Genomic DNA, 12,086 nt, shown 5'->3' with positions numbered 1-12,086 from the left:
AAAAGTGTACACACAAATGCCAAAATTATTTACTAAGTAGACTTAGTTTTAATTGCTCTAAGGCATCTGCCTGAAGGTAGAGGCGTAAAGAGGTGTCTGGATGGATGCAAGGAATATTTCAAGATTGGTAGACCTTTTTTCTACATAAATCTCATCAATAGTGGGAAGATCACAAGCAATAATTGTCTCAAGAAAAAAGGATTTTTCAAGAAGTATTATTGAAATTTTGATCAGTGAATGATGACAAGCTCTGTTGAGTTTTTAGGTGGGTGATGTGTCTGGTAAGAAGCCTCAGAGGCTGGTCACACAGTTTCACTTCACCAGCTGGCCTGATTTCGGGGTTCCTTTCACTCCCATTGGCATGCTGAAGTTCCTTAAGAAGGTCAAGACCTGCAACCCACAGTATGCTGGACCCATAGTGGTTCACTGCAGGTAAAGAGCTTTATTATCTTCTGTGCATGTGCACGACAGAGTACACTACCATTCAAAAGTTAGGTTTTTTTTTTTTTTATTCAACAAGGACATTTATAATGTTACACAATTTCTATTTCAAATAAACGCTGTTCTTTTAAACTTTCTATTATAATAAAATCTAAATTTCCATATAATTTGCAAGCAGCACAAATGTTTTCAACATTGATTGATAAATATTTCTTGAGCACCAAATCAGCATATTAAAATGATTTCTGAAGGAATAGAGTAAAAGCTTTAGCATCACTGAAATAAATTACATTTTCAAAATATATTAAAATAGAAAGAGTTCATTTAAATTGTAATAATATTTAATTTTTTTACTGTAATTTTGATCAAATAAATGCAGTCTTGAGAGCTTAAGAGACTTTCAAAAACAATTTTTTTTTTTCAAATTTAAAGACCCCAAACTTTTGAACAGTAGAATTTCTAAGCAGTTTTCTTTTTTTTGAAGGTTTGCGATTTCCAGTAACTGATTTTCATCTGTTCATAGTGCGGGTGTTGGCAGGACTGGGACCTTCATCGTGATAGATGCTATGCTGGACATGATGGGGGCAGAGAGAAAGGTCGACGTCTTCGGATTTGTCACACGGATCAGAGCCCAGCGCTGTCAGATGGTCCAGACCGATGTGAGCTAATAAAAAACCTCTCGTTAAATCCATAATACAGCTGTATTAAGTATCAAAATACTCATCTCCCACCCTCCCTTTCTCCCTACAGATGCAGTATGTGTTTATATTCCAAGCTTTGCTAGAGCACTACCTGTACGGGGACACAGAGTTAGAGGTGACGTCTCTGGAGTCTCACCTGAATAAGCTGTACACTCCTTTACCTGGAGCCGGCTGTGGAGGCCTGGAGGCAGAGTTTAAGGTAGCACAAACAGCTTTTTTTCAATTTCTTCTTTCTTGATTTTTGGAAATTATATTGGTCTGGGAGCATGTTAAAGTGTAGTACATGTTTTATTATCTTTTTCTCTGTTTTAGAAACTAACCTCCATTAAAATCCAGAACGACAAGATGAGAACAGGGAACTTGCCTGCCAACATGAAGAAAAACCGTGTTTTGCAAATCATTCCATGTGAGTTGTGTACCAATGTTTTATAATCAGACTGTGAATTGGGAGAATAACCAAAATTGATTTGAAAAATCAAAAACACCCTACTGTTAATATGTTAGAGGTCAGTAATATTTTCTTTTATTAATAAATTAATGCATCCATGATGAATGAAAGTATTATTAAAAGTGACAGGAAAGACATTTATACAAAAGGTTCTTGTTTCATATAAATGCTGTTATTTTAACTTTTTTACATTTATCTCTGTTTCCACAAAAATATTGAGCAGCAAAACTGTTATTTTCAACATTGCTAATAATAAATGTTTTGAGCATCAAATCAGCATATTAGAATAATTTCTGAAGGACATTGTGACACTGAAGTCTGGAGTAATGATGCTGAAAATTCAGCTTTGGTATCATAGGAATAAATTACATTTTAAAATATATTAAAATAAAACATTTATTTTAAACTGTAAACATATTTCACAATATTACTGTTTTATTACTGTATTTTGATCAAATAAATGCAGCCGTGATGAGCATAAGAATAATTAAAAAAAAATTTAGAGTGGCATTTTATTGTGGATAGCCTAAGACACACCTGTGCAATAATCATGCTGTCTAATCAGCATCTTGATATGCCACACCTGTGAGGTGGATGGATTACCTTGGCAAAGGAGAAGTGCTCACTAACACAGATTTAGACAGATTTGTGAACAATATTTGAGAGAAATAGGCCTTTTACATAGAAAAAGTCTTAGATCTTTGAGTTCAGCTCATGAAAAATGGGGGCAAAAACAAGTGTTGCGTTTATAATTTTTGTTCAGTGTATCTTCATACTTTTATACTTTTACGTGTTGTTTGGCAGTTGCTTTTATCCAAAGTGACTTTATATTATGTGCATTCCTTGGTTTCTTTCTGAACCTTCACTGTTTCTTTCAGATGAGTTTAATAGAGTGATCATCCCTGTAAAACGAGGGGAAGAGAACACAGACTACATCAACGCCTCTTTTATAGATGTGAGTAAAACCCATCTGACCTCAGCCAACATTTACTCCCAGCTCACCGAGATATCGCTCAGGGCAGCCTGGAAGGAATGCTACAATATTCCACGCTCTGTTGAGAGACCACACAGCATGCTTTTCTTTTCTTTTGGGAGTGGTTTAAACACACATTTTTCTGTCATGAAGTTATATGGACACCCATACTGAGATTAGAAGCCTGGGACGCTAACCACTGCTCTGTTTTAAAACCTAGTGACAAGCTCACTGGAAAAATTAAAATGATTATAAATGTATTTATTTTCATTCTATACTAAAAAGGATCATTATTACAAACTCTTTTAAAAGTAAGCCTAAGCAAAGCAGTAGGCAGTGAGGCAGCTCACTAGGTTTTAGGACAGACCTCATGTGTTCATCCCTCCAGCGCAGATCAGTGAGAGTGGGGCAGCTTTGTTTTGGCTAAAAGCCCTTTCACTTCCTCTTAATTTGTGTGGCTGAAGCACTTAATCAAAAGGTAATCAAACAAAGGAAAACTTCTCCAGTACTGCTATAATGGAAACCAAAGTCGCTTTGCACAAATAAATCGGCTTAGTATTGCTCAAAAGAGTGCTAGAAATCTAATATAGTCATCATGTACATTAGCTTTCAAAAGTTTGGGGTCAGTAGTTATTTAGTTATTTATTTTTGAAAGAGAAATTATTACTTTTATTGAGCAAGGATGGATGAAATTGTTAAAAAGGGACATCAAAGACATAATGTTACAAAAGCTATCAATTTGTAATAAATGCTGTTCTTTTGAACATTCTGTTCATCAAAAATCATTCAAAATGAATCCGTTTTGAAAACAATGTTTCAGAATTGAAACTGATAATAAATTGTATCAAAGGAATTAATTACATTTTAAAATATATAGAAAACCTTTATTTTGAATTGCAATAATATTCCACCGTATTACAGTTTTTACTGTATTTTTGATCAAATAAATCCAGCTTTGGTGAGAATAAAAGACTTCTTTCAAAAACATTCAAATCGTAATGACTCCAAACTTTTGATTGGCACATATCCATGATTACAGCTGGAAAAATGCCTTGTGTTTACAAATGTAGTCATATTTGTGTGTGTGTGTAGGGTTATAGACAAAAGGACTCGTACATGGCATGTCAGGGGCCGCTGCAGCACACCATTGAGGACTTCTGGAGAATGATCTGGGAGTGGAGAAGCTGCTCTATCGTTATGCTGACTGAGCTGGAGGAGAGAGGACAGGTAAGTTCACCTGCCTCCTTTCTCTTTGTTTGTAACATCTGTAAATATGCTAGCTCTGCTTACAAAGGTGTCTTTTTGTGGTGTAGCCTTGTAGTTAAAGATCTGCACTAGCAACAGAAACATTGTTGCATTTTCAACCCTGACAGGTGGGGTAATAGAAAAAATAAATCTGTCTCTTCCCCACTCTCTGCAGGAGAAGTGTGCTCAGTATTGGCCAAGTGACGGTGTGATGGTTTGTGGGGACATGTCCATTGAGTTGAAGAGGGAGGAGGAAAGTGAAAGCTACACTGTTAGGGATCTTCTCGTCACCAATAACAGAGTGAGTCCTTCTCAGAGGATCTTCTGGAACATGATTTAGGAGTCTTTTAGCACTGTATTTGAATGTTTACCATTGTTGTAATTGGCATTCTCCTCTTTCTTTCTCTCTGCAGGAAAATAAGTCTCGCGCTGTGAAGCAGTTTCATTTCCACGGCTGGCCAGAGGTGGGCATCCCATCTGACGGGAAGGGTATGATCAACATCATCGCTGCAGTTCAGAAACAGCAGCAGCAGTCTGGAAACCACCCAATCACTGTACACTGCAGGTAAGCCACATCTACTCCTCTAGCCAAACAGGAACCTGAAACGTGAAACCTTATTTTACATAATTTGTAATATATTTGTATATTAATATTTATTCGTATTGTAATTAGTGCTGTCAAAGTTGACGCAAATTCATTTTAACGGCGCTAATTTTTTTAACGTGCAGCGCGTATTTTCTGTTTGACCCGTGGCCCAACACATAGTTGGAGAAATGGAGACGTTATTTAGTGTCTGATAATCGCCGGTACTGCCGCGCAAGCGTGAGGTCTTGCTCTCCCAGCGCGCGCACACCTCTCTCTCTTTCTGCGTCTGCTCAGTTTCTGTTCAGCGCGCGGCAGAGAGGAGCAGTGCTTTAATTAATTTAAACACAGATTTTATGTTGCTTCTCTAATTTTACATGCAAGTATAGCTGAAATCACAGCACAGCTATTGTCTTTATCTTATGTGTATTTGATTTCATCAGACGACGATTCCGATTATCATGATTTTTTTTGTGCAGATTAACATCTTGGAAGTGAGAGCTGGTTATGTTGTCTTAATGGATCGCGTTTCAGTCACTATTTCATATTCATTACATTGTCTGGCAACAGAAACAGTAAAATATACCAATGAAAACAGTTTTATTGAGAATTTAGCTTCATCAAAATACAGTATGTGGACACAGAGGGAAACAAATGTAATAATAAATAATAAATGCACATTTTGCATGTTCAGAAGAAGAGCTGCCCTGTCGTGCAAAAATGTAAACAGGTTTGTGTAAGTAAATTGCTCAGTGCAAAGAAAGAAGTAATGGGAACCTGGTACTTATTTTTTCATGTGTCTAATAGACATGAACAAGTTCTTTTGAAAAACATCTATGATCTTTGAAACATGTCAAGTCTTCATGCTCTATGTTGACTATGGTTTCAGTAATAATAAACATACATTTGCATAAAGCATCCATATTTGTCCATGCCCATGTTGATTAGAGTATTAAAAACGTGAAAAGTATTAATTTAAGGTACATTTAGAACAAATAAAAATGTGCGATTAAGTTGCGATTAATCGCGATTTAACTCATGACAATCATGCAATTAATCGCGATAAAAAATTAATCGATTGTAATTCTAATTGTAATATATTTTAGTTTTTTTATGACAACAGATTTATTGTTATTCTTTTGTTTTCACATTCAATTCGGTGGCTTTTTGTGAGGCATATTTTACATTACATTTAGAATTTTCGATTGCAAAATTACACTATCATTCAAAAGTTTGGGGTCGGTGCAATTTTTTAATTATTTTTGAAAGCCTGTATTTATTTGACCATAAAAACAGTAATATAAGTACGAAAGAACAGCATTTATTTGAAATGGAAACTTTTTCAACATTTTTGAAATCGAAACATAAATGTATTTACTGCCACTTCAATCAATTCAGTGTTTCCCTTGTTGAATAGTGAAAAGTATTGATTTATTATTATCCTTTTTTAAAACATTACTGGCCCTTTTGAAAGGTAGTGTATTTTTAACTTGAAAAGGCTTTGGCTTGTCCTTTTGTGCTCCAAAAGGAACCCATAAAACAAAAATAGGAAATAAGTTATTTAATGGCTCATCCAGGTGTCCGGCCTCCGCTGACGATCAGGGCCACATACATCATCTCCCGGCGCCGATCCATCATCTGATCCGGACACGGACTGAGAAACAGAATAGAAACAGACAAATATTAGCGTAGATGCCATTCTTCTTATGATGTAACGAGTACATCATGTTTTATGGGGACTATTCCCGGTTCCGGTTGATCTAATTAATGCAGCCTAACAATCCTTTAACGGATATGAATAATAGAAGTGTATTAGTGTGTTATGTGTAAACCAGGATAAAGAAATGTGTCTTTAATCTAGATTTAAACTGACAGAGTGTGTCTGCCTCCCGAACAGTATTAGGTAGATTGTTCCAGTGTTTGGGTGCTAAATAGGAAAAGGATCTGCCGCCCGCAGTCGGTTTTGATATTCTAGGTATTATCAAATAAGTTTTGAGAACGCAGCAGACGTGGAGGACTATAATGTGATAAGAGCTTGCTCAAGTACTGATGAGCTAAGCCATTCAGAGCTTTATAAGTAATTAACAAGATTTTAAAATCTATACGATGTTTGATAGGGAGCCAATGCAGTGTTGACAGAACCGGGCTAATATGGTCGTACTTCCTGGTTCTAGTAAGGACTCTAGCTGCTGCATTTTGGACCAACTGTAATTTGTTGATCAAGCGTGCAGAACAACCACCCAATAAAGCATTACAATAGTCTAACCTTGACGTCATAAACGCATGAATTAGTATTTCTGCATTTGACGTTGAGAGCATAGGTCGCAATTTAGATATGTTTTTGAGATGGAAAAATGCCGTTTTATAGATGCTAGAAACATGGCTTTCAAATGAAAAATTGCTATCAAACAACACATCTAGGTTCCTAACTGATGTAGAAGAATTGATAGAGCAGCCGTCAAGTGTTAGATAGTGTTCTAGGTTATTACATGTGGGGTTTTTAGGTCTGATAATTAACACCTGTTTTTTCAGAATTTAGCAGTAAGAAGTTACTCGTCATTCAGTTTTTTATATCGACTATGCATTCCGTTAGTTTTTCAATTTGGTGTGTTTCATTGGGCCGCGAAGAAATATAGAGCTGAGGATCATCAGCATAACAGTGAAAGCTAACACCATGTCTTCTGATAATATCTCCCAAGGGTAACATGTAAATCGTGAAAAGTAACAGCCCTAGTACTGAGCCTTGAGGTACTCCGTACTGCACTTGTGATCGATATGATACCTCTTCATTCACTGCTACGAATTAATGGCGTTCAGATAAGTACGATTTGAACCATGCTAATGCACTTCCACTAATGCCAATAAAGTGTTCTAGTCTATTTAAAAGAATGTTGTGGTCTACAGTGTTGAATGCAGCGCTAAGATCCAGTAGAACTAATAAAGAGATACAACCACGATCAGATGATAGAAGCAGGTCATTTGTAACTCTAATGAGAGTAGTCTCAGTACTATGATACGGTCTAAATCCTGTCTGGAATTCCTCACAAATACTATTTTTCTCTAAGAAGGAATATAATTGCGAGGATACTACCTTTTCTAGTATCTTTGACAGAAAAGGGAGATTTGGGATCGGTCTGTAATTAACTAGATCTTTGGGGTCAAGTTGTGGTTTTTTTAATGAGAGGCTTAATAACAGCCAATTTGAAGGTTTTGGGAACATATCCTAATGGCAATGATGAATTAACAATAGCCAAAAGAGGATCTATGACTTCTGGAAGCAGCTCTTTTAGTAGTTTAGATGGAATAGGGTCTAACATACATGTTGCTGGTTTAGATGATTTAACAAATTTATACAATTCTTCCTCTCCTATAGTAGAGAATAAGTGGAATTGTTCCTCCGGGGATCTATAGTGCACTATCTGATGCAATATTGTAGCTGACGGCTGCATGGTTACAATTTTATCTCTGATAGAATCGATCTTGGAAGTAAAGTAGTTAATAAAGTCATTACTGCTGTGCTTTTGGGAAATTCCAACACCTGTTGATGCTTTATTTTTCGTTAATTTAGTGACTGTATTGAATTAATACTGGGGGTTATGTTTGTTTTCTTCTAGAAGAGACAAAAACTAATCAGATCTAGCCGTTTTTAATGCTTTTCTGTAGGATAGGGTACTTTTCCGCCAAGCTATACGAAATGCCTCTAGTTTTGTTTTCCTTCAGCTGCGCTCCATTTTCCGGGCTGCTCTCTTTAAGGTGCGAGTGTGCTCATTATACCACGGAGTCGGACTGTTTTCTTTGATCTTCCTTAAGCGTAAAGGAGCAATTGTATCTAAAGTGCTAGAAAAGAGAGAGTCCATATTTTCTGTTACATCAAGTTTTTCTGCGCTGTTGGATATGCTGAGGAATTGAGATAAATCAGGAAGATTACTTACAAAGCAGTCTTTTGTGGTAGAGGTGATGGTTCTACCATACTTGTAACAAGGAGTAGAATTTACAGTTTTAGCTATATGGAGTTTACACAAGACTAGAACTACCATCGCTTTGCTGCAGAATTTCAACACCACTAACATCAATTCTATGTGACAGTACTAAATCTAGTGTATGATTTCGACAATGAGTAGGTCCTGAAACATGTTGCCTAACCCCAATAGAGTTCAGAATGTCTATGAATGCTGATCCTAATGCATCTTTTTTATTATCGACATGGATATTAAAATCACCAACAATTAAGACTTTATCTGCAGCCAGTACTAACTCAGATAGAAAATCAGCAAATTCTTTAATAAAGTCTGTATGGTGCCCTGGTGGCCTGTATACAGTAGCCAGTACAAACATCATAGGGGATTTATCACTAACACGTGTTTCTCTAGATAATGTTATACGCAGCACCATAACTTCAAACGAGTTATACTTAAAGCCTGCCCTCTGAGAAATACTGAGAATATTTCTATAAATTGTAGCAACACCTCCCCCTTTACCTTTTGGACGTGGCTCATTTTTATAGCAGTAATCTTGGGGGGTGGACTCATTTAAAGTAATGTATTCATCTGGTTTTAGCCATGTTTCTGTCAAACAGAGCAAGTCTAGGTTATGATCATTGATCAAAAAGTGCTTTTTTAGAAAGGGACCTGATATTCAGTAAGCCAAGCTTTATAAATTGTTTCTCTGTATTGTAAACATTTTTTATTTGTTGAACATCAATTAGATTGTTACTCTTAATTTGGTTTGGATGTTTTCTGTATTTTCTAGTTCGGGGAACAGACACCGTCTCTATAGTGTGATATCTAGGTGAAAGAGTCTCTATGTACTGAGAATGAACTGACTTCTGTGACGTGAGGCGGCTAGCAGACGGTCGGTTTAGCCAGTCTGTCTGCTTCCTGACCTGGGCCCCAGTTAGTCAAGTACGAACTCTAAGACTATGTGCCATATTTCTAGAGAGAAGAGCGGCACCACCCCAGGAGGGATGAACACCATCTCTTTTCAACAGGTCAGGTCTGCCCCAAAAACTCGTCCAATTGTCTATAAAGTCTATGTTATTCTGCGGGCACCACTTAGACATCCAGCCATTGAGTGACGACAGTCTGCTATGAATCTCATTGCCACGGTAAGCAGGGAGCGGACCAGAGCATATTACAGTGTCTGACATCGTACTTGCAAGTTGAACATCATTAGTGCCGACGTGGATAACAATCTTACTGAATTTTCGTTTAGCATTAGCCAGCACTTTTAAATTTGCCAAGATGTCAGGCGCTCTGGCTCCCGGTAAACATTGGACTATGGTGGCTGGTGTCTCTATTTTCATGTTCCGTGCAATATAATCGCCAATTACTAGAGCACTTTCATCAGGTTTCTCAGTGGGTGCGTCACTGAGTGGGGAGAACCTGTTTGATGTTCTGATCGGAACGGAAGAGCGGTGTTTTGACCCGCGCCCTGCTGCACAGGCTCAACCGGAACCGAACAATGTACAGGACTCCCTGAGCTAGTCGTATCCAAAGAAGTATCTACAGCCCTCACATTCTTACTGTCCTCAACTAAAGTTTGGATGTGTGTCTCTAATTCTGAAACCTTCTCTGTCAGCCTAACTATTTCCCTGCATTTATCACATGTGAATCTCTCATCGCCGACAGAGAGAGATAAACTATTCATGTGACATGAAGAGCAAACAACAATAACAGGAGAATAAGCCATTATTCACCGTGACTGATGAATGATACCAACTTAACTTACCACTTTCCACTGTTGTTTGATGAACTCGTAAAAAACAGAGTGAGAGAGAAATGAAAACGGAGCGAGAAAAAAGAAAACAATAATAGGCGCGAACCGCGAGTAACAAGCTAACCAGCTGATGCCTTACATCTCCAAAGCACTCGGTAATAATGAAACCGATAGAGCTACTGTGTCCAGTGGGAATTCAGGGTCAGCCAATTAAGGAAAGCCAATTAAGAAATGTAGAAACAGACTCATTAATATCCACAGAGCAGTGAGTAATTGATGTTTGTGTGTTAACAGTGCCGGAGCAGGGCGCACAGGGACATTCTGTGCTCTGAGCACGGTCCTGGAGCGGGTGAAGGCGGAGGGCATTCTGGACGTTTTTCAGACGGTGAAGAGTCTAAGACTACAGAGACCGCACATGGTGCAGACACTGGTGAGAAAACATGTCACTCACAATGCAGTGTTGATAAATTGAACAAAGCGCAGTTTGTTGTTGTTTGTTGTTTTTGCCAGAGGCATAAAACATGCTGTACTAAGGGAAAAAAATTGTGATGATAAATTGCGTTTTTTATTGGGGAAAAAAAAAAAAGTTTCAAGTTTGCTGTGCTTGTTTGTAGGGCTACACAAATTGGCCAAAATGTTGTTGTTCTATATATCAATATGACTTTAATACTACTACTACTACTAATCATTACTGTTTTGATTATTGTTACTACTACTAATTAAACAAAATAAGAAATATTACTAATTATAATTTATTATTCCAGTTGTAATATTCACTGTATCATAAAAACAATCAAATATTTAAGATGATAATAATAATTTAATTGTATAGTACAATTGTAAAATTACAATACTAATATTTATGTCTGTCTTCATTTACAAATTTATTTAGGCAGAAACCACTTGTGACTTTTAAAGCTTCACTTTTCTTAACAAAAAGTGGTTTATAAACCGATCATTACAATTTTGGGGAGATGATTGACATGTTGCGTTCTGAAATGCACAAAAAAGTTTGTGCGAAGGGTTTGTGCGAAGTGTCATTTAAGTCACTCTAAGACACTGAAAGCACTGGATTATGAGCTGCTCACGTGTAAATGAACGTGTAAGCTTCACTCTGAAACACAGCGCATATCGTGTCAAGCCATATAGCGATTTTGCTTTTATTTTGATTAATCGTGTGGTCCTAGTAAGACATCATTAGAACAGGAAGAATGGGGGATATGTTATTTTCACTTTTAGATTTAGTTTGAACCTGTATTTTTGGAAGATAATCACATAATTAATATTCACAAGCCAAGCTGATAATGTTTTTAGATAGTTCCTACACCCCTGTTTTTATCTTGTTTTGTTTCTAGTACTTTAATCCAAACATCTCAAGTCCGTCTCAACTCATTACTTCCTGCTTTCCCTCCACAGGAGCAGTATGAGTTCTGCTACAAAGTGGTCCAGGAATACATTGATGCCTTCTCTGACTACGCCAACTTCAAGTAAAGCCACACCCACCTGCAGAAGATCGGACAGACTTTCCCAATCATGCACTCGCGTCCACACTTTCACAAAAACAAAGCTAAACGAGACGGACTGCCAGCGCAAAGCAAAAGGGAATGAAAATGATTTGGCCGGCAAGCACAAGAACACATTGATGCTGAAGATGGAAAGAAAACAAACAAAGAAAACACCATTAGAGATGCCTTCTTGAATATTTTGTAATATTGCTCTTGTTAATAGGGCCCCTACCCATTTCTTTCAGTGTAAATATGCTCTTGTATTTTTTTTGTTGTTTTGTTTAATTTGTTTGGTTTTAGAAGCCATTCTGTTGCGGTTTTTAGAGTGACCTTAATATAGTTTACTGGTATATAAATGCATATATGAGTGGCGCTATAGAGACAGAGCGGTAGCAAGATGAGGGTGCTTTTCAATGGGTGTTTAACAAGAATTTCTTTCTCTGCAGTTGAGTGACTGAAATGTATTTGAATGGCA

At 37.1% G+C, this 12,086-nt stretch overlaps 1 protein-coding gene across 1 annotated transcript in view; it reads left to right on the top strand.

The window, feature by feature from the left end:
• The window catches only part of LOC306856171 (receptor-type tyrosine-protein phosphatase alpha-like), a 32,750-nt gene extending 21,012 nt beyond the window's left edge, over nucleotides 1–11,738 (top strand). Inside the window, exons 14-23 of the mRNA XM_079395252.1 lie at nucleotides 266–432; nucleotides 965–1,100; nucleotides 1,192–1,341; nucleotides 1,455–1,548; nucleotides 2,469–2,545; nucleotides 3,656–3,790; nucleotides 3,984–4,109; nucleotides 4,222–4,373; nucleotides 10,401–10,536; nucleotides 11,523–11,738. Coding sequence (XP_079251378.1) covers nucleotides 266–432; nucleotides 965–1,100; nucleotides 1,192–1,341; nucleotides 1,455–1,548; nucleotides 2,469–2,545; nucleotides 3,656–3,790; nucleotides 3,984–4,109; nucleotides 4,222–4,373; nucleotides 10,401–10,536; nucleotides 11,523–11,597 — 1,248 coding nt within the window. The 3' untranslated portion in view covers nucleotides 11,598–11,738. The remainder of the gene's footprint in view (nucleotides 1–265; nucleotides 433–964; nucleotides 1,101–1,191; nucleotides 1,342–1,454; nucleotides 1,549–2,468; nucleotides 2,546–3,655; nucleotides 3,791–3,983; nucleotides 4,110–4,221; nucleotides 4,374–10,400; nucleotides 10,537–11,522) is intronic.
• Nucleotides 11,739–12,086: the final 348 nt, after the last annotated feature.

This window comes from Barbus barbus (genome assembly GCF_936440315.1).
Source record: "Barbus barbus genome assembly, chromosome: 36".
Lineage (NCBI taxonomy): Eukaryota > Metazoa > Chordata > Actinopteri > Cypriniformes > Cyprinidae > Barbus > Barbus barbus.
This window is presented reverse-complemented; position numbering and strand designations above follow the sequence as displayed.